General features: G+C 39.2%; 1 protein-coding gene across 8 annotated transcripts in view; it reads right to left on the bottom strand.

Annotated features, from left to right (window-relative positions):
* LOC104606581 (nicotinate phosphoribosyltransferase 1-like) overlaps positions 1-22604 on the bottom strand; it is a 94226-nt gene that overhangs the window by 33224 nt on the left and 38398 nt on the right. For 7 of the 8 annotated variants that reach the window (XR_016076159.1, XM_088887467.1, XM_010271879.3 and 4 more), the window contains exons 8-12: positions 22063-22179; positions 14642-14700; positions 5383-5557; positions 433-567; positions 262-360 (exon numbers count right to left, since the gene is read on the bottom strand). Coding sequence is in view for 7 of the 8 variants with exons in the window: in XM_088887467.1 (XP_088743593.1) it covers positions 262-360; positions 433-567; positions 5383-5557; positions 14642-14700; positions 22063-22179 (585 nt within the window). In the remaining variant the exon portion in view is untranslated. The remainder of the gene's footprint in view (positions 1-261; positions 361-432; positions 568-5382; positions 5558-14641; positions 14701-22062; positions 22180-22604) is intronic. The other variant, XM_010271869.3, reaches the window with a different exon arrangement.

Raw genomic sequence — 22604 nt, 5'->3', positions numbered from 1 at the left:
TCTGTTCATAATCTTCAATATCTGGAATATATATTTTTTAAAGAGTGTCTCCATTATTGGAAAATGATGCCCTTATATCTGTTAAGCAAGGAATTTCAGATTATATAATTGTTTTATGACCTCTTCTGGTGTTCACACTGTAAACTAGAAAATTTATTGTCAAACAGAATACAAGGATGGCAATCCGAAAAACCTTTTTTCCAATAAACTAAAAATTATAAGCAGAATTACAGAAGTTAACTGTAACATAATAAAAAATACCTTTGGACGTGGTTCATTTTCTCCAGTCATAATGTCTACCAGAGGGTAGCCTTCTCTCCCATATAATCTGTAACATCTTTTCTTACATGGTATTGAAACCTAGAACAAGAAAATAATGAAACCCTGGGCAAGAAACAGAGAATGCAACTGATAATAACATCATTATCAAACCTTTGAAACATCTTCAGATAGTTTAATGCGAGGCAGATTATTAATCTCAACCAGCTTGAAGACACAACCTAGAGCAGCTTGAGCATAACATGTTACCAGGTAGGTACCAATTCCAAATGAATCAACTTCATGTCCCTGTGAAGTGAAAATGACATCCAACTTAATACGTTGAATAAAACCCCGAAAAGGTCCTTCATTATAATATCATGTCAGACACAAAAGTCAGCATTTCATTATCTGGATAATAAGAGATGAAAAAAAACCTGTATAAGTAAAGAATGGCTTTGATGTCTTTTCTTTTCTTTTTTTTTTCTCTTGACACAAGAATGCTCCAGAAGAGTCTTCACCAAGGTTCAGCACTTGGCCCTTATTTATTTGCACTGATTGTAGATGAATTGACTAAACAGATTCAGGATGAGGTTCCATATGCTGCTTGCTGATGACATTGTTTTAATTGATGAAACTAATGAAGGATAAAATGCAAAATTAAGTTTATGGACAAACACCCCAGAAGCAAACGGTTTAAAAATAAGTGGGACTAAAATAGAATATGTGATATGTAATTTTAATAATAATAGGAGTGCAAATGAGGATACACTTAGGATTGGAGATCAAGAGATAACGCAACATGACCTTTTCTGGTACCTTGGTTTGATAATTCAAAACAAGGGAGAGAATGAGGAGGATGATGCCCATAGAAATAGAGTGGGATGGGAAAAATGGAGGGTGCATCTGGAGTCTTATGTGATAAATGAATAACACTTAGATTGAAAGGAAATTTTTATAAAACAGTTGCAAGGCCAGCTACGTTTTATAGAGCAGAATGTTGGGGTTGGTCAGTCAAGAAACAACATGTCCGAAAAAAATGAGTGGCAAAAATGTGTATTCTGGGATGGATGAGTTCAAAAACTAGAAAGGATAGGGTCAGAAATGAAGTCATTTGAAAGAACCTAGGAGTAGCTCCAATAGGTGATAAAATGAGAGAAAGTAGACTAAGATGGTTCCGTATGTGCATAGAAGATCACCAATGGCACCTGTAAGAAGATTTGATTTGTTGCAAGTTGAAGGGACTAGAAGGGCTAGGGGTAGAAAAAATGACTTGGGTTGAAGTAGTTAGAAATGATTTTAGTGCCCATAATTTAACAATAGATATGACATTAAACAGAACAGAATGGCAAAACAGGATTCATGTTGCTGACCCCATGTAGTTGGGGTTGGCTACATGAGTCCTATTCCATCATTCTGTTCTTTTTAGTGCCATATCCATTGTTAAATTATGGGTGCTTAAATCATTTCTTATTACTTCGGCCAAAGTCCTTTTCAGTCTGCTCCTAGCTCTCCTAGCCTCTTCAACTTGTAAAGATCAGTTTTTTATAACAGGTGCTGTAGGTGGTCTTCTTTGCAAATCAGCATTTGACCAAACCATCTCAATCTACTTCCCTCATTTTATCACCTATTGGAACTACTCCTGGGTTCCTTCACTTTTTCTTTTGACAAACGAAAGGAATATATATTATATACATTAGGCTTCTTGAAGTGACCTCACTTCCACATGGAGGAAAAATGTGGCAATCCAGATTATCCATCTGGAAATTTACCACTAATTTCTCAATCTGAAAAGAAAGAAGAAAGAGAAAACCATCTCATATTCCTATCTAAAAATATGTGAAATTATTGGTTGAGGAGATTGACTAAAATGCCATATGTCTAATACTTATTCCATGAAATATACAAGTATAAACACCTGATGGGTTAAACCTGATAAAACCTGATTCTGTATTGAACCCACCATAGTTTGGCATCTTGGAAACCAAAGTCAACATTATTCCAGTTAGGGGCAGGGCAGGGCAGGTCTCTCATTTAACCCATCCCATTTCCATCCTAAACAGTGTTACCAACTTTTCATGAAATAAACTTAAGGAATACACATGGTTCAAAGTATCAATATGTACAATATGCAAAAATTGTGCATCATGTGTTTCAAATAGACAATACACTTAGATGAAAAATAATAAGGTTTCAGGAATTGAGCCAGGACATCTCTAGGAAGGATATTAACCTTTAAAAACGGCCAGGTCAAATGTCCTAATTCCATGTATTTAGTGTTTCAATGACCCCAAGATACAATACAATATGCCTGATATTGTATCGATACTTTGAACCTTAGGTCTACAAGCAAGACCACTAATACATGTAAAGCCACCATATTGGAATTTTCTTTTGGGAATTAATACCAGCAAGATAAAAGATTCCAACTACTGACTTTTGCATAGTGGGCATACTTATTGCTGTGGACTTCACTAGTTCTATCAATTTGCAAAAATAAATATATTTCAATAATGTGATTTGTGCTGGACTGTAGCTTTGGAAATACATCATAGAGTGCATTCCATTATTCCATCAACACTACATACAGATACAAGGAAGAGCAAGATATAGAATAAAGAGAAAGAGGAGAAAATGAAAAATTCCTTTTTCTTTTCTTTTTTCTTTCTCATTTATAATCAAGATGTTAGCAAGAAAGACGACAGTGTCTCAGTGGAGGATATATTGATATAGAAGAAGAATTTTAGCATTTTAATTAATCAAAATTAGGGCCAATTAAGGGGAAAATGTAGAGTAACAAAAATGATGGAAAATATTTTTTGGGGATTGATGGATCATTAGATCTCTTAATCTGTTATGAGAATTATGACCACAAGGTGTGAAACACTTTTTTAAGTGGATTTGAACTTCAAGAATTTACCTTGATTAGTAGTGTCTTATGTAGTGTTCTAGGCTTTGAATAATCGTTGTGTAAAAACTATGATTCGAGTTCCCACTCCACATAGAGAAGATCAAATGATGTTATATAGGCTACTTTTGATTACACTCCAAGTTTTATTTGTATTGGTGCAAATGCATGAGAATGCAAATCTTGATACACTTTTGCTTCAGGTTATACTTTTCTTCACAAGGGGAGTGCAAATAGGTTCGATATTGCAAATGCATGGGAGTGCAAGTGATCCCCACTTTATATGAAAGAAAATAAGGGTGGGAGAAAGGTGGTGCAAAATTTTCCATCAGGTTTTGGGATGCAAAATTTGCATTGCATATGAGTGCAAATGAGATGAAACATGCAAATTTTGTTTCAGATAGGGTGCAAATCATAGTATCAAACAAAAATGTACAAAACTGAACTGGGTGCAAAATTTGCACCTGCTTTGGATTTGCACTACAAAAAAACCATGGGAAGCATAGAAGCCAGGGCGATGAGGAAGTGACTAGTCATTTTGGCTTCTCTAGGTAAAAATTGACTAGTCAGCCAAAAAAAATAATTTACTAGTTTAAAAATAAATGGTGCAATTACAAAGGTCTGCAAATAAAGACTATAAATATTCAAGAAAATATATGATACAGAATACGAAACATCACTACCACCAATATAAACATTATTTGGAATGCAGAAATACTAAAAGCTTACAGTGGCTGGTAAGCAGACTAGACAGTATGAGGACCCAAGAACCTAGTCAGTTCATTAGTTGGAAGGGGTCCAAATTGTGTTGTTAGTAAGGGTGAGCATTGTTTGGTTAAAACCGAAAAGCCAGACAGAAAATTTTGGTTTTGGTTATTTTGGTTCAGCAATTTGATTTTATAAAATTTTGGTTCCGGATTCAATTTTCAGGGTTAGAAATTTAGTTAACTGAAAAAAATTAATTAACCAAAATTTAATAATATAATATATATTATAATATGTATAACATAATATATTATTTCACCAATATAAAAATGTATATAATTTTAATATATATATATACATTAATATATACATATATAATATATAATATGTATTTGTATAATTTTAATAAAATTCAGTTTTAACCGAAATAACCAAATACCGAACCAAAAATTTTGGCTTTGATTTTTTCAGTTTTTCAGTAATTTGGTTTATTAAGTTCAGTTTTTAACTGAATAAACCAGATGCTGACCCCTACTTGTTAGTGAGATAGACAACACACAACCAGAATGAATTGATTTTTTGATGATGTTTACTTTCTACACCTATAGTGCACTACCTGGACTATAGGCATTATGTTATTATCTCACTCTATATATATAGGCCAACAAAAAAAGTAAACAAAGAAAAAGAAAAATGATTGGCAAGGAACTACAACCAAAATCAACCAAAGACCAATAAATATAAACCTGCCACTATATACAAGACCAAAGGTCCAAACATAAGAAAATATGCTCCACAGCACAGACCTAGAGGAGCAGGGAGAGAGAGAGAGAGAAGTAATTAGAAATTCATTCCTTGACACTACAGGCCCAAAGCAAGAAGCACATACCCATAGAAACAAACTACATCAGTTCCCGTAGCAAAATTATAAGTATGTAAATAAAATACCCGACCCCACCCATCTCAACTACCTGCCTGCCAACCAACTCATTGTAAACTCTTTTCTAGGTGAAAGTATACTTGATGAACTATGACTTTACAGAAGATAGTCCTAAATAAAATGGGTGGTGGGGCAGGATTGATTTGGATAGTTGATCTCAAATGGAGGGAATGAAACTTGGTTGCATTAAGGAAATAAAATAGATCCTCCTTTTTTCAAGAATTGCAATACAACTTTCAATGGTCTATTAAGGTTGTGTTTGGTATCATTGCTATTTCTATCTGAAACGTTTTGTGTTGATCAATATAAATTGGCATACGATTATTATTTGAGGCTATTTATGGTTGAAATAGGGATACCATAAAAATGCATGTGTAAGAGGGTGTTTCTAGAAACATCAAATTGGTGTTTCTTGCTCTCGGGGGGAGTGATAATTCTAGCTGAAATAACTCACATGTGATGTGACAACAACACATATCTCTCGCCAATTTGTATTGATCAACCCAAAACTTTTCAGGTAGAAACAGCAATGGTACCAAACACAACCTAAATTTTAGTTTGGATTTATCACCTGTTTGTTTAATGCATCCAAAGTTTCCTCATTGAGGTCGTTGCTAGCAGTAATGGTCATATTTCCAAATCCAGGTACTTCAAATTCTTTTTCAATTGCACAGAAGAATTTCCGAGCCTCAATAGACAAGTATGCGATGTCACCAGAGTCCAACCTAATGCCAATTGCTTTATACCTGCATAATTTTTTTGTACTCACAATTTGAAAAATTTAAAAGCAATCACATGGATGCTCCCAATAATGATGAAATTATACAATGTACACAGAAGAAAAGGGCAAAGAGAAAGGAAACAAATAAGAAATAAAAGAAATCTGGAAAAAATGATGCTTTCAGAAAAAAAGAAAAAGAAGGAAAATCTGGTCAGATGAAAAACCAGAAATATTAAGCATAAGACTCCAGGCAACAGCAAAAAACAGCAGCATGCTGATACAATGCCTGATGCCTCACATGAAGAGCATGGTATTAGATAATATTTTTAGAAGAGATGCAAAGATAACTGCCAATTAATATTATTTCTGGGACATGAGAGTGAAAGGAACTATGCATCTGTTAACTATTTAGAACACTTGAACAACAGTTGACATGACATGGCACTCCAGAATTGTACAAACAAAGCAGGAAAATGATTATGTCATCTTTGAACATGAATTTTTATGACTACATAACTAGTATTAGGTGACAAATTTTGCATTCAAGCCACCTGAAGCCAAAGAGTATTGAATTGAAAACATGGTCATGTCTTGGATCTTTGTATCCAATACCATCTTCATTGGATGACAAATTGAAAAGACCCAAGATATGACCATGTTTTCAATTCTATACTCTTTGGTTTCCAGTCTCAAAACATGGCCATATATTGGATCTTTTAGACAGATGTTTTATAGAATTTTCCTTTTATCCGAATTGGTATTCACCTACTACATAAGACTCTAGATGCACCCTCCACTTTGCCTATCCTGATTGTTTGCCGAACTGAACCTGTTGAGAGAGCTGAGAAGAAGAAGAAGAGGAAGAAGAAGAGAGGAGAGTCTGATGTGTTCGAATGGGCACTGTTCACTAATATAAGAGCAATACATAATTTACATGAAAGGACCAGGATGCCCCTGATTAGTGATGGGACACCCAGTCTAATAAAACACAAGATACAATTAGGCCCAGTTACTAAGGCCCATTAACTAGAGACTCTAATACCCAGCCCAGACAAGAGAATAACAACATATCAGCCGAACCAACACTGATCTAATTCTATGAAAGACATCCTCCTCAATCTCTCCTTTGTTATTGAACCAAGATAATGGAAGAGGTCTCATTGGGTCATCTCTTGGTCTCCAATCCTAAGAAATGTTTTAAAATGTGGAGGCATGACACAAGGCGTTCCACTACCTGGAGGCATGATTTCAGAACATAAGAGGCATAAGCCTCCCGAACACAAGGAAGTGTAAGCCTCCTTAAGAGGAGGGGGAGGAGGAAGAAGAAGAGTAAGGGGGATCTTATTTTTCTTTATTTTTAATAAAATCTTTTATATTAAGAGGAATTAAGATTTTTAATAAAAATCATTTTTCTTTATTTCCCCTTCTCTTTCTTTCCCTTTTCTTTCTTTTCTCTTTTCTCTTTTTTCTTCTCTTCTTTCTTTCTTTTTCTTTCCCTTCCCTTTCTTTTTCTTTCATTTCCTTTCATTTCTTTTTTTCTTTCTTATTTTCTGTCTTTTTGTATGAGGTGTGCATGAAGTGCACGAGGTGTACACCTCTAGAACGCTTCATGAAAAAGGTGTGAAAGTTGAAGTGCTGTAGCTGAAGCAGTAGAAGAGAGGAGAAGACCAAGAGATGCTGAGAATGTCGAACTGAACTAACCCAGTCGACAATACTATTATTTATATTAAAGTACAGTACAATGTTACATGAAATGACTGGGATGCCCCTGATTAGTGATGGGACACCCAGACAACTTAAAACACTAAACAGACTTAGGCCCAGTACATAACAACTTAAACTCAAATACAGGCTAATAAGAGCTCTTATCAGCCGAACCATCCATACATACAAAACCTTCAACCTAACACTCCCCCTCAAGCTAAGCATGGATGTCAATCATGTTTAGCTTGGCAAGAAGGTCCATGAACTTTGCTGCAGCCAACCCTTTAGTCAATACATCTGCAATTTGCATCTCAGATGAAGTATAAGGAATGCAGAGTTCTCCCGAGACTATTCTCTCTCTAACAAAATGTCGATCAATCTCAATATGTTTTGTCCTGTCATGTTGCATAGGGTTATTTGCAATGTTGATGGCAGCCTTGTTGTCACAATACAGTCTGAGAGGACCCTCAGCTTTAATGCCAAGCTCATTAAGAAGGATCCTGAGCCATAGGAGTTCAGCAACCCCGTGAGCCATAGCTCGATATTATGCTTCCGCACTTGATCTAGCAACTACATTCTGCTTCTTACTGCGCCATGTGACCAGATTCCCTCCCACAAATGTGCAATATCCTGAAGTTGATTTTCTGTCTCCAACAAAACTAGCCCAATTTGCATCAGTATAAGCTTCAATTTCAATTCTATTGTTTTTCCTGAATAGAATTCCCTTCCCTGGGCAAGTCTTCAAGTACCTGAGAATCCTTTCAACTGCTTTCATATGAGGGACCTTTGGAGAGTGCATGAATTGACTGACAACATGTACAGCATAAGCAATATCTGGCCGAGTAAGAGATAAGTATATCAGTTTCCCTACCAATTTTTGGTATCTCTCTCTATCACAGTAGTCCTCCCCTACTGATTCTTGTAGGCCATGATTCTGTTCTATTGGAGTATTTACTGGCCTACACCCCATCATGCCTGTTTCCTCTAGGAGGTCAAGAACATACTTCCGCTGACATATGTAGATTCCTTCTCTTGACCTAGCAACTTCAATCCCAATAAAATATATCAAATGGCCCAAGTCTTTGATCTCAAATTCCGAAGCTAAAAACTCCTTCAGTCTTTTTATCTCTTCCAAGTCATTCCCGGTAATCACCATATCATCCACATAAACAATGAGTGCCGTAAGTTTGCTATCCTGTCTCCTTATGAACAAGGTATGATCTGCACTGCTCTGAGTGTACCCCACTTTCTTCATGGCCCCACAAAGCCTCTCAAACCATGCACGAGGAGACTGCTTCAAACCATATAATGCTTTCCTCAGTTTACACACCTTTCTACCAAAGTCATAGCCTGGTGGAGGTTCCATAAATACCTCTTCATGAAGATCACCATTTAGGAAGGCATTCTTCACATCCAGCTGATGAAGTTCCCATGAAAAATTTGCTACTAGTGACAATAGAACCCGAATTGTGTTGAACTTTGCTACTGGGGCAAAGGTTTCCTTGTAGTCAATTCCTTCTTTTTGAGTAAACCCCTTTGCCACAAGTCTGGCCTTGTACCTTTCAATGGACCCGTCCTCCTTGTGCTTTACAGTAAACACCCACTTGCACCCAACAGTGCCCTTCCCCTCTGGCAGATCCACTAATTCCCAAGTTCTTGCTTTCATTAGGGCTTTCATCTCTTCATTCATAGCTTCTTTCCACCCTGGATCAGACACTGCCTCTGAGTACCTAGAAGGAACACGTACAGAGGAAAGAGCAGACACAAAGGAGTGATAGGCAGGAGATAAATGTGAGTAAGAAACAAAATCAACAATGGGGTGTAGGGTGGTACAAGAACGGATAGGCTTACGGAGAGAAATAGGGAGATCCAAATCAGAAGTATGTAAGTCAGAATTACCTTGGATTGCAGAGACAGATTGATTTGAGTCCAACTGGTTGCTGTCATGAGGTTGAGGGCCCTTTTTCCTTCTGTTGTATGTGAGTATCTCTTTTTGTTGCCTACTGGAGCATTCAGGGACATCTGCAACATCAGGAGAAGTAACCGGCACAGTGGGAGCCTCACTAGGTTGACCCGGAATGCCACAATTAGGAGTAGCAGAAGAGGATGGAAGGCCTAAGGTAGATAGAGGAACAAAAAATGAGGGAGAATGAGAATCCTCTTCCATTCCACTAGTCTCCCCCTGAAGAGGATTCTGACAAGACTGAAAATAGGGTTGAGACTCAAAAAAGACCACATCTCTGGTGACATACTTTCTCTTGGAGACTGGATCTTAACACTTGTACCCCTTCTGTGTAGGAGAGTACCCCAAAAATATTCCCTTCGTAGCCTTAGGATCCAACTTGGTCTTCTTTGAATCCTTCACATGTATGAAACATATACAGCCAAAGACCCGTGGAGGGAGAGGAAAGTCTGGAAGAGTGGGACACAAAACAGAGAAAGGGGTTTTCATACCCAATACCTTAGATGGCATCCGATTTATCAGATATGATGCAGTAAGTACAGCTTGAGACCAATATTGCTTGGGAACTTTGTGCTGGAATAGTAAGGTTCGAGCTGTCTCCAATAGATGTCTATTTTTGCGCTTAGCAACCCCATTCTGCTAAGGGGTATTAGCACAGGATGATTGATGTAACATGCCAGCATCTTCCATGAATAAGTTCAAGGATTTTTCAAAATATTCAGCAGCATTATCTGACTGGAATTGCTTAATCTTCTTATCAAACTGTGTTTCAATCATCTTGCAAAAAGCCATAGTTATCCGTGGTACTTCATCCCGTCCTTTTAACAGATAGATCCATGTGCATCGAGAATAGTGGTCAATAAAACTGATAAAGTAACGGAAGCCATCAATGGAAACAATGGGTGAAGGGCACCAAACATCAGAATGAACCAAATCAAAAGGAGCTCAAATTTCATTACCGGAAATTGGATAAACAGTTCTACATTGTTTTGACATTTGACATACTTCACAAATTAAACTCTGACTTGAAATGCCCTTGAACATTTCGGGAAACAACATTTCTAATGAAGAGAAAGACAAATGACCTAGCCTAGCATGCCACAGATGCAACCTAGCTATTGACTCCACACTCTCCGGACTACTAGCAGCAGATGCTTGTAAGGCTGAACCGATGTCTGCATCAAAATAGTAGAGGCCTCCATACTCATGACCGCTCCCAATCGTTCTCCTCGTCAATCTGTCCTGAAAGACACAATGAGTAGGAAAAAAGGTTATACTACAGTTCAAATTTTTGGTAAGTTTTGAAACAGACAAAAGATTTGAGGTAAGACTGGGAACATGCAAAACTGATTTAAGAGAGAGGTCCTTGCTTAGGTCAACCACCCCCTTTCCAGAGATGGTGGAGAAAGACCCGTTAGCAACTCTCATCTTATCCTAACCAGATAACAAATGATATGAAGAGAATAAGGAGGCCATATGTGTCATGTGGTCAGTTGCACCGGAATCAATAACCCAAGAAGTAGAGTCAATAGAGCTAGTTGCACTAAAGGCAGAGACTGTACCTGATCTGGAAAGAGAGGTGGAAGCAAAAGAATTATTCCTTAGACGGGCTAATGCCCGGCTAAGGACCTCTACCTCACTAGCAGTGAAGCCCAAAGCACCAACTCCAGAGGAATCAGCAACCTGCCCCATAGGAGAAGAAGACACTGTTGGTATATTCTGTGAGTTGTCACCATTGTTGTTGGTGACAAGATTCCCACTTGCCGCATGGCCCTTCTGTTGTTTATTGTCCTTTTTCAATGCAGCTGGCTTCAGGTGAGGATACAGGACCCAACACTTTTCTTTTACATGTCTCTCACCACCACAATGAGTGCACTTAAGGTGCTTCTTGTCTGGATGTCTGTTTCCCTTAGTGGAGACCAGGGCTGAATGTTCTCCAAATTGTTCAGTTGGTTGAGTTTGAGAGTCAACTTGCATCTCCTTTCTCCTGACTTCTTCATTCCTCACCAGATAATAAACATGGTGTAACTCGGGCAATTCATCTCTCCCTAGAATTTGTGACCTTATACCCTCATACACTGGGTCCAGGCCAGCCAAGAACTTAAAGGCTCTGCTCTCTTCAATCTGCTTATCATGTCTCTCCTTGTCCCTAACATTTTCCCAATCCAATATCAAGTGATGGTCAAGTTCTTCCCAAAGGCCTTCCAGAGTTGCAAAGTATGTTGCAACTGTCATATCCCCTTGCCTTAAGGCCGCAATGTCTTGATTCAATCTGTAGATTCTAGCATTGTTTTTCTTCTGTCCATAGGTCTTAGATACCTTTTCCCAAATCTTGGTTTCTGTAGGAAAGTGATGAACAGTCCTGGCAACCCGAGGTGTCATAGAGGCAAGCAACCAGGACATAACTGTGGCATTCTCGTTGCGCCACACAGCATACTCTGCACTACCAACCTCAGGTTCCTTCTTGTTCCCATCTAAGTAGCATGTGAGATCACGGGAAGTAATAAAAAGAATTGCAGAAACGGACCATTCCCTGAAGTTGTACTCATCCAGCAGCACACTTGTAATCTGCAAGCTGTGCAGATTAGGGTTTTCCAGATTTGAAGACCTTGCAGCAGGTCTGTTGTCCCTAGAAGAAACCTCTCCGGATACTGAAGACATCTTGACTGCAGCCTCTGTGTAGATGGCACTGTTTAAGACTAGCCGAAGTGATCACAGTGCTGAAAGAGAGACTAGTTGCAGAGTTGAAGAAGGTTCTGACAGCTCGCAACACTGTTTCAGACTTGCCGAGACTGTCACAGTTCTGAAGCAGTTCAGTTACAGCAGCAAATGAGGTGTTCTGGGCTGGTAACCAACCTGAAACTAAGGGCTCTCCACCACTATGCTATGCAGACTTCACTTGAGCTTCGAGTACTGCAACTGTAGAGAGAGTTCTCCCCCTTACGGCTACTGCTAGGACTGCTGAAATCAGTCCTCAACTAGGTTTGTCCTATACAGACCTCTCTTAGTAGCTGAATAGCTACTATCTACTAGAAACAGTCTAGTAGGACATCAGCGTCTGGGTCTTACTTCCCTTGCTCCCTACAACCAAGGGAAACCCTAGGTTCGAACCTTGTTTTGTTCTCTTACAACCCTAGGGTTTCACGGCAGCAACCCAGAAAAAAAAAAAGAAAAGAAAGACAGCAAGAGAGAAGAGATGGCGTCGGCTGTAACCAGGAAGGTGCTTAATGCTCTGATACCATGAAAGCTGAAGTGCTGTAGCTGAAGCAGTAGAAGAGAGGAGAAGACCAAGAGATGCTGAGAATGTCGAACTGAACTAACCCAGTCGACAGTACTATTATTTACATTAAAGTACAGTACAATGTTACATGAAATGACTGGGATGCCCCTGATTAGTGATGGGACACCCAGACAACTTAAAACACTAAACAGACTTAGGCCCATTAACACATGCCCAGTACATAACAACTTAAACTCAAATATAGGCTAATAAGAACTCTTATCAGCCGAACCATCCATACATACAAAACCTTTAACCTAACAAGGTGTATGAGCCGTATACCTCTTGCACCTGAGCTGTATGCCTCCAAGTATCAATGTCTCTAGCATACACCTCAGGGCATTTTGGGGGCACCTCGCCTAGAGGCACGCCTCTAGGCGTACGCTTCCCTCACCTTTTAAAACACTGATCCTTATTGTACCCTAGTTTGCATTCCTATTATTTTTAAATTTACATTGCATATATTTTGTTTCACTCCTTAAATCAGTATTGAAAATCGTGGCCGTATCATAAATCATAATATTATTTCTATAATTTACAAACTTGTTAGAAAATTAAATATAGATATATTAAAAGGATATATATATATATAGGAAACTGATTTTACTCTATTTTTAATCTATATCTACTATATATATATGTACCAAACACACTAAAATTTACCACTTCAACAATAGAAACCTAAGATGACATACTCGAGTTTGACTTAAAAGTCAAATTATCCACATTTAATGGCTCTTTAACCTACATATGATGGAAAATAAACTCAATGTTTGGTTTTAAATAGCAAATAAATCATTTTCTAGTAAGGGCTTCAAAACAAATTTCCCTTGACAAAACTAAATATAAACAAAAAGATGACAAAGTAAAGAACTAATTCTTAATTGAATTTATTTGAATCACATTGAATAGTAGGAATCATATAAATTGTAAGATTTATGAAGGAAATCATAGAATTCAAACAAAAAACATAAGATTTTTGTAGAAAAAGATTCAAACATAAGATTCGATTTCAAACCCTTGGGATTCATGAAACCGTATTGTAAATCATAAGATTTTAACAACATTGCTCCTTATTTTAATACCTCTTGTTCTAATGTAGTTGTTCATAAACCTAATTTTACAGTTAATCCTTCGTTAGCATCATTAATTAATACTATGCCATCAATAAACATCAAGCACCATGCGACCTTCTGTTGTATATGTTCTGTTTTTGTTTTGGGATAAGCACCCTCTTGTATATGTTTAATCAATTCATCTATGACTAGTGCAAATAAAAAAGGACTAAGTGTTGAACCTTGGTGATGGTGAAGACCCATTGTAATTGAAATTCCTTGTTCATAGGGGTGCAAGTCGGGTAGGCTGAGCTGGGTTTAAATTCAACCCAGGCCCAACCCTAAGAATTAGGCCAAGGCCCAAGCCCAAGGTCAAGCCTGAACTGTCCAACCTAGGTCCAGCCCAAACTGGAATTTGATGCACTCAGGTTGGGCTTAGGCCTGGTCCTTGGATTGGCAATCAGCCCACACTAAAATTTGATATAAACGCATATGTATACTTGCATGCAAATATGTATGGTTTGCCAAAAAAACCATGCATATATGCATGCAAAAGTGTCTATATATGAAAATATTTATGTACATAGTTGGGTCAGGCTCAAGTTAAGATAAGGTCAGGCCGGGTTCAGGCTACCTAAGGGCTAGGCTCAGGCCTAGCTTGAAAAATAAAAAAGCCCAAACTTTTGGGCCCAAGCCCAATCCAAGTTGCACCACTACTTGTTCAGAACTTGGTCCTTGTTCAAATGGATTTCCTTGTTCACTAATTCTTTTGATGACAATTTGACTAGGAGTGGGAGAAGGGAATTGTTTATTTCTTCTATTCTATTATAGTTCTTTTGGGCTTCACGATGTTCATTATTTGTTTGTACACCTTTTTACTTTCACCTACTTTTCTTGTATAATACGTGGAGATCCTTTTCTGTATATTTCCTCTTTTGACCACCACCATAATCTTTTATTGATTAAAAAACTAAGGAGTGTTCATTTTACAAGGCAACATGAGCTTAATTGAAACATTGTTATTCAAGGAATGATAAAAACTAAAGTATATCATCAAACTCAAGTTCAGGAGAAATAGTTATCTCGAAAAAGAATTTCTATACATACCCCAAATCAGCAAGTGCTAAAGCAACTGCACAGAAATTAGGAACTCCACTTCTCATAACCTGATAATAAGCATTCCAACAAAAAAAAAAAACGTCATCAGGCACAACAAAAGAGATGTATCTAAATCAATCAAGAAAAGTATAATTTGTAAGCATTGAAAACTAATACCATTAAAAATAGCAAGTAATAAGAGATGTTTAACGAAACTCTATAGTGTTTGAAATGACAACAAGCAGCACACTAGTTGACATATCCCAGCATCTTAGTTGTAACAGTTGGCCACATGATCACAATATTCAACTGTGTGGATATTGGGGGTGCTACATCAAATAAGGATCAAGACTGATTCCTAGGGAGATAATGAAGATGGCATGAAGTGCTGCACCTTGCAACATCTCTAATTATTATCATCAATATTAGTTGGTGAAATGACATGTCCAAGAAATCATCCAAATGGTCTATACCATTTCTATGAAAGATTCAGGGATTTCAGACTAATCAGCAGTGCTACAAGTTTTGGTTAGGCCCCGTCTCATTCTTCCCCGAAAGGAGAAAGAACAAAAAAGAGAAACAGATAGAAGAATCAAACAGATGCCAAAATCATCACCATCCATGCCTTATCCCAACTATATGGGGTCAGCTACATGAATCCTGCTTCACCAATCCATTCTATTTAAAAACATATCCATTGTTAAATTATTAGTGCTTAAATAATTTCTTACTACTTCTACCCATGTCCTTTTTGGTCTACCCCTAGCTCTTCTAGCCCCTTCCACTTGTAACAAGTCACTTCTTCTAACTGGAGCTGTTGGCGGTCTTCTATGCAAGTGACCAAACCATCTTAGCCTACTCTCTCATTTTTATCACTTATTTGAGCTACTCTTAGGTTTCTACTGAGGGATCCTATCCTTTCTAGTTTTTCCACTCATCCATCTTAGCATTCACATTCCTGCCACACTCATTTTCTGAACATGTTGTTTCTTGACTGCCCAACACTCTGCTCCATACAACATTGCTGGCCTTACAACTATAATGTAGAATTTTCCTTTTAATCTAAGTGGTATTCTCCTATCACACAAAAGTCCAGATGCACCCTCCATTTTGCCCAATCTGCTCTAATTGTTCGGGTGACATCCTCAATCTCTCCTTTGTTACGAATTATTGAAAAACAGATGCCAAAATCCACAATAAAAAGATTAAATGAAGGATTGAAGAGAGAAACAAAGAAGGTTGATGTCATAAGTGGAAGAGTAACAAAGATTGATTTTAGTAAAATAAAGATGAAAATAACAGAAATATAATACTGTAGAGAACATTGATGTGGGCCCCACAGCTGTGGTACCACTCTGTCCGTAGGGTAGAATGTATCTAGTCACAGCTGTGGTTATTTTGTTGTTCTGTTATTTCTAGTTTCAGTTTTATATTGGTTGTTATTTGTTAGCAGTTATGATGTAAACACCAAGGGCAGATATGTCTTTTCATGTAACTAGCATAACCTATATATATTAACTTAAAGTGGCGGCGGCAGAATAATTGACATTCTGTTCTTCTCCTCAAAATCTGTGTTCTATTGCTCTTCCATCACTCTTTCTTCTACATCTTCTTCACTTTCTCTTCTCATCGAACCTAAAATCTCTTAGTGATCAAGACTGAATAGCAGTCTTGAAAACCTACATGGTATCAGAGCCAAGTTAGGGTTTTTCATGTGAGTCTAATACCAGCCGACCACATGAGAATCTCCTAGGACTGAAAGCTGAAAAGGAGGAGTTCGCAGACTGATTCTTGGAGATCGCCAGAGGTACCAGCAGCTGTTGGAAACTTGCTAGGGTTGCAGAGTGTTGGTGGTCAGGAAGGATCAGAGAAGACTAGGGTTCAGGTAACCCTAGAAGGCAGCGAACTATTTTTTCCCTGTAAGTTGTTACTTTTTAATAGAAGTTCTTTCAGAGAAGATAGGTTGGACCTATCTGGAGGGGAAGGCCGAACCATTCTAGCTCTTTCTCTCTTCGATTTCCTAGGGTTTTACATCAAACCCTGGACCGAACTGTGTTCCTCTCTACTCTAGGGTTTGAAAGTGATCTGCGGCAAGCCCAAGTGGTTGACTGAACTCTGTGATCTACCTAGAGCTACTCTTAAGTTGATTGGTAGATCGGATCAGATTCTAGGGTTTCTTATTAACCCTACTGCAAGCTCATCTATACAGTTTGGACTGTGCGACTGAATTGCTTCCTCTCAGGACTGATTAAAACCCTACTGAAAGCTCATCTATATAGTTTGGACTGTGCGACTGAATTGCTTCCTTTCAGGACTGATTAAAACCCTAACTTTCCCTAGCATATCAGTTTTGTTTTAAAGCTGTTCTCAGAGTTCTAAGGGGGTTAGAGATCTACGGACAGCTACTGCTGTGTTGGCTAGTTGGTTTCAGATCAGAATTACTTCGGTTTTGTGCACATACACTGAGAATACAGATCAGGCCTATACTGTTTTGATTGTGATTGGTGATTCAAGTACTGTTTTGAGACTTGATAGAAATGGAGTCTAAAATTCAGGCAGAAGGCAGTCTTGGGAACATCAGTTATGGTGGTATTTCTGAGATGGGTGGTCAGATTACGACCGTAAAGTTTGATGGATCAAACTATTTGGAATGGGCCCAATCAGCCATGATGGCTATTGGTGGAAGAGGTAAATTAGGGTACCTCCTGGGAGATATGAAAGAACCTTCCAAGGGAGACCCGACATATACCAAGTGGATGCAAGAAAACTACTTGGTTATGACATGGCTGTGTAATTCTATGCAGCCTCATATTAGCCGGAATTATTTGTGGGCAAAAACAGCTAAGGAGATATGGGATGTTATGAAAGAAACTTACTCCCAACCCCTTAATGTTGCCAGAGCATATGAATTGAAATGTGAAGTGAACACCCTTAAACAAGGAGAGAAACCGGTATCGGTCTACTTCTCTACCTTGAAGTCCCTGTGGCATGAGATTGATCACTTAGAGACTCTTGAGTGGGAGAGTCCCAAAGATGCTCAGACCCATAGAAAGCACATCGAGACAAACAGAGTGTTTGAGTTCCTGGCGGGACTAAACTCAGAATGTGATATTGTGAGGCAGCAGATTTTGACTAGAGACAATGTGACTCTCTCTCAGGCTTACTCATTTTTACATAGTGAAGAAACTAGAAGGAAGGTTATGATGAATATGATATTGTGAGGCAGCAGATTTGACTAGAGACAATGTGACTCTCTCTCAGGCTTACTCATTTGTACATAGTGAAGAAACCAGAAGGAAGGTTATGATGCAACCCATATCAGCCTTTGTAGCGGCTACACCCAAATCAGGGGGTGATTCAGAGAAGGACAGGAGGAAGGAAGACAAGAAGGATGTAGTATGTGAACATTGTAAGAAACCCAAACATACAAAAGAGACATGTTGGAAACTGCATCCCCACTTGGTTCCTGCGAAGTTAAGAAACAAGAAGGGCACTGCTCATGTAGCCATGAACACTGATTCAGCATCCTCATCTGGCACAAAAGGAACATCTTTGGAGACCTTAGCTGCAGTTCGGGCTGCCCTAATACAGCTAGAAAAGGAGGTTGGAAATTCAGCTCAGCCACCGCAGCCTCCATCAGCCCCTGTCACATCTGCCTTCGCCCATTCAGATACACGAGCTTTAGCCTATCATGCCTCAGCTCCAGGTACTACTGAGCCTTGTTGGGTAATAGACTCAGGTGCATCTGATCACATGACTAGCTTGCCTTCACTGTTTACTACTTACCATTTGTCTTCTGGTAGGGATAAGGTATCTATTGCTGATGGCTCCCTGGTTCCTATTTTTGGGAAGGGTGACATCAAGCTTTCAGATACTATCTCCCTATCATCTGTTTTGCATGTTCCTAAGCTTGATACTAACCTTCTTTCAGTCAGTAATATTACCAAGCATATGAACTGCTCAGTAACCTTCTTCCCTGACCGATGTGTTTTTCAGGACTTGGAGACGTAGAAGGTGATTGGGACTGGCCGTGAGACGAATGGGATCTATCTGCTCGGGGAGCGGTTTCGTCAGGGAGAGTCAGTAGAGAAGTTGTCTTTTGTTTCTAAGAGTGTGAGTCCGGTTATGCCAAAGCATAACCGATTAGGTCATTTGTCTTTTCGATCTTTACAGAGTTTGTTTCCTACTTTATTTGAGTCTATTGAGTTGTCTCAGCTACAACGTGAAAGTTGTGAGTTTGCTAAGCATTGTAGAAAGCCTTATTTATTGAGTAATAAAAGGAGTGATAATTCTTTTGATATTGTGCATACTGACGCTTGGGGGCCTTATCATATCCCTTCCATGGGTGGGTACAGATATTTTTTGTTATTTGTTGATGACCATACCCGCTTTTCTTGGGTTTATCTCATGCGTTCACGAGATGAGGTACCTTCCCTGACCCAAAATTTTCACCAAATGATCCTAACCCAGTTTGATGCCAAGATCAAAGTTCTCCGATCTGATAACGCAAAGGAATACTTTGCTAAATCATTAACATCTTATCTTCTTCATCATGGGGTTATCCACCAGAGCTCTTGCCCTCATACACCTCAGTAGAATGGAGTTGCCGAGAGGAAGAATAAGCACATTTTGGAAGTGGCTAGAAGCCTCATGTTTACTTCCAATGTCCCTATTCGCTTCTGGGGGGACGCTATCCTCACGGCGGTATACCTTATTAATCGGGTCCCTTCCAGGGTCCTTGATATGCGATCTCCTTTTTCGCTTCTACACCCACGTGAGGACTTGTTTTCTATTCCCCTTAAGACATTCGGTTGCACTTGCTTTGTTCAGCTTCTCAGACCCCATCCCTCCAAGTTCGAACCCAAAGCCTCCAAATGCATCTTCCTTGGTTATGCACAAACTCAAAAGGGTTATTGCTGTTATGATCCCGTCTCCGGGAGGAAGTTTGTCTCCATGGATGTCACTTTCTTTGAGGGGACACCCTATTATCCTCGGGTTGCCCCTCAGGGGGAGAGTAGTGAGAGTGGGGGTTTGAGTTCTTGTCTTCAGGGGGAGAGCAGTGAGAGTGGGGCAGTTCCTTTACCTATTCCATTGGGTGATGAGAACTGCAATGGTGAGGGTGGTCAGAGGGATCAGGAGTTGAGGGAAAGCTGCAATGGTGAGGGTGGTCAGAGGGATCAGGAGTTGAGGGTTTATCACAGGCGGTGCAGGTAGGTTGATCCTGATCATTAGCAGTCCAGACCAGCTCCAATCTCATCTGCAGCTCCAGGTCCAGATACTTCAGTCCCAGAGCCCACAGAGACTTCCCCTACAGATGATCTTGACCTTCCAATTGCAGTCCGTAAAGGGAAACGACATTGTACCACATCCACAGGCCACTGTATTTCCCATTTTTTATCCTATGATCGCCTATCTCCTACCTACAGGTCCTACCTTAGCTCCATTTCCAATGTCCCTATTCCAAGAACAGTGCAAGAAGCCCTATCCGTCCCTGAATGGAAAGATGCAATGCAAGTTGAGATGGATGCTCTGTTGAAGAACAACACCTAAGAGGTAGTTGATTTGCCAAAAGGAAAGAAACCAGTTGGGTGCAGATGGGTATTTACAGTGAAGCATAATGCAGATGGATCTGTTGAGAGGTATAAAGCTTGGTTAGTTGCACGAGGGTTTACACAGACTTATGGCATAGATTACTTGGAGACATTTGCACCGGTAGCCAAGATGACTACTATTCGAGTTCTCTTGTCCCTTGCAGCAAGTCACACTTGGCCTTTATACCAAATGGACGTGAAAAATGCCTTTCTGAATGGAGATCTGCAGGAAGAAGTTTACATGCGTTTGGCTCCTGGCTTCTATGATGCAGAAGTAGGTAAGAAGGTCTGCCAGCTCAACAAGGTTTTGTATGGTTTGAAACAGTCACCTAGAGCTTGGTTCGATAGATTCAAACTAGCACTTGTGAAGTTTGGATATGTACAGGCCTAGTCAGATCATACCCTATTCATCAAGAGGGTGGAGTCCTCTTTGACACTGTTGACAGTATATGTTGATGATATTGTGGTCACAGGGAATGATAGCCATGAGATTGAGTCTCTTAAACAGCTTCTTCACCAAGAATTTGAGGTGAAGGACCTTGCTGTACTCCGGTATTTTTTGGGTATTGAGGTTGCTAGATCCAAACAGGGGATCTTTATATCTCAGAGGAAATATGTCCTAGACCTATTGGCAGAAACTGGAAACTTAGGTGTCAAGCCTGCAGATACACCAATTGAACAGAATCACAGGATTAGTGCCGAGAGTGGGGAGCTTCTTGAAGACAAAGTTATATTCCAGCAACTAGTAGGAAAGCTCCTATATCTCTGCCTCACTCGGCCAGATATTACTTATGCTGTTAGTATTGTCAGCCAGTACATGCATTCTCCTAGAACCACACATCTTCTTGCGGCAGAAAGAATCTTAGCCTAATTGAAGAGATGCCCAGGTAGGGGTATACTTTTCAAGAACAACAATCACATGAAGGTGGAGGTTTATACTGATGTAGATTGGGCTGGGAGTGTTGATGACAGAAGGTCTACCTCGGGATATTGTGCCCTTGTGGGAGGAAACCTTGTCTCCTGGAGAAGTAAGAAACAAAGTGTGGTCTCCCGGTCAAGTGCTGAAGCAGAATACAGGTCCATGGCCAATGGAGTGGCTGAAATCCTATGGCTAAGATCTCTACTTGAGGAGTTGGGTATTGAGTATGAGAAGCCCCTGATGTTGTACTGTGATAATCAAACCGCCATTAATATAGCACATAATCCAGTACAGCATGACAGAACCAAACACATTGAAGTTGACCGCCATTTTGTGCGAGAGAGGGTCTCATCTCAAGAAGTATGCCCCCCTTACATCACATCCAGTATGCAACTAGCCGACATTCTTACTAAAGCCGTATCAAGAAAGAAGCTAGAGGCGGATCTATCCAAGTTGGGAATGATGAACATATACTCCCAACTTGAGGGGGAGTGTAGAGAACATTGATGTGGGCCCCACAGCTGTGGTACCACTCCGTCCGTAGGGTAGAATGTATCTAGTCACAGCTGTGGTTATTTTGTTGTTCTGTTATTTCTAGTTTCAGTTTTATATTGGTTGTTATTTGTTAGCAGTTATGATGTAAACACCAAGGGCAGATATGTCCTTTCATGTAACTAGCATAACCTATATATATTAACTTAAAGTGGCGGCGGCAGAATAATTGACATTCTGTTCTCCTCAAAATCTTTGTTCTATTGCTCTTCCATCACTCTTTCTTCTACATCTTCACTTTCTCTTCTCATCGAACCTAAAATCTCTTAATGATCAAGACTGAATAGCAGTCTTGAAAACCTACAAATACAAATAAGTACTCTCAAGTAATGAGACATTACAACATATTCTGCAACAAGTTGACTTACATCATATGTATCGACAAGGGCTAGAAAGTTTTGGGGGAATGACAATGCATATGAGATAAAAGCTGCCAACTCGCTTTGATTGGTCTCACCAAAAACACCATGCAATGAATGTGTCCACTGAAACAAATGCATAAGAAGATCCAGAAAAGAAGTTAAATGGTAAATAACAATGGAAAGATACACAATGACATCATAACACACTCTCAGGGGGGCAGCCATTATCCATGTTCATAAAAGCTAATATGATTGAAATACAAAGTATGGAAGGAAAGCATGGGGTTAATATTGAGGCCTGACAGCTAGACTTGCCTTCAAAAAAAATATTAAGGGAAAAACAGAAACTTTTAGCTGATATAATTTAATGAATATATATACTAAGAAGAGTACACATGCATGAAAACATGGTTCAGTCAAGATGCCCATACATGGATACTGACATGGAGATGGACTGAAGGACAAAGCTGTAAATTTTCATTATCTAAAGGGAAAGGGAACTGCTTGGCATTGATGCAGCAGAATGTAATCATTCAGCAAGATGCAAG

Source organism: Nelumbo nucifera, chromosome 5, assembly GCF_055504915.1.
Source record: "Nelumbo nucifera cultivar China Antique chromosome 5, China Antique-T2T, whole genome shotgun sequence".
Taxonomy (NCBI): Eukaryota; Viridiplantae; Streptophyta; class Magnoliopsida; order Proteales; family Nelumbonaceae; genus Nelumbo; species Nelumbo nucifera.
This window is presented reverse-complemented; position numbering and strand designations above follow the sequence as displayed.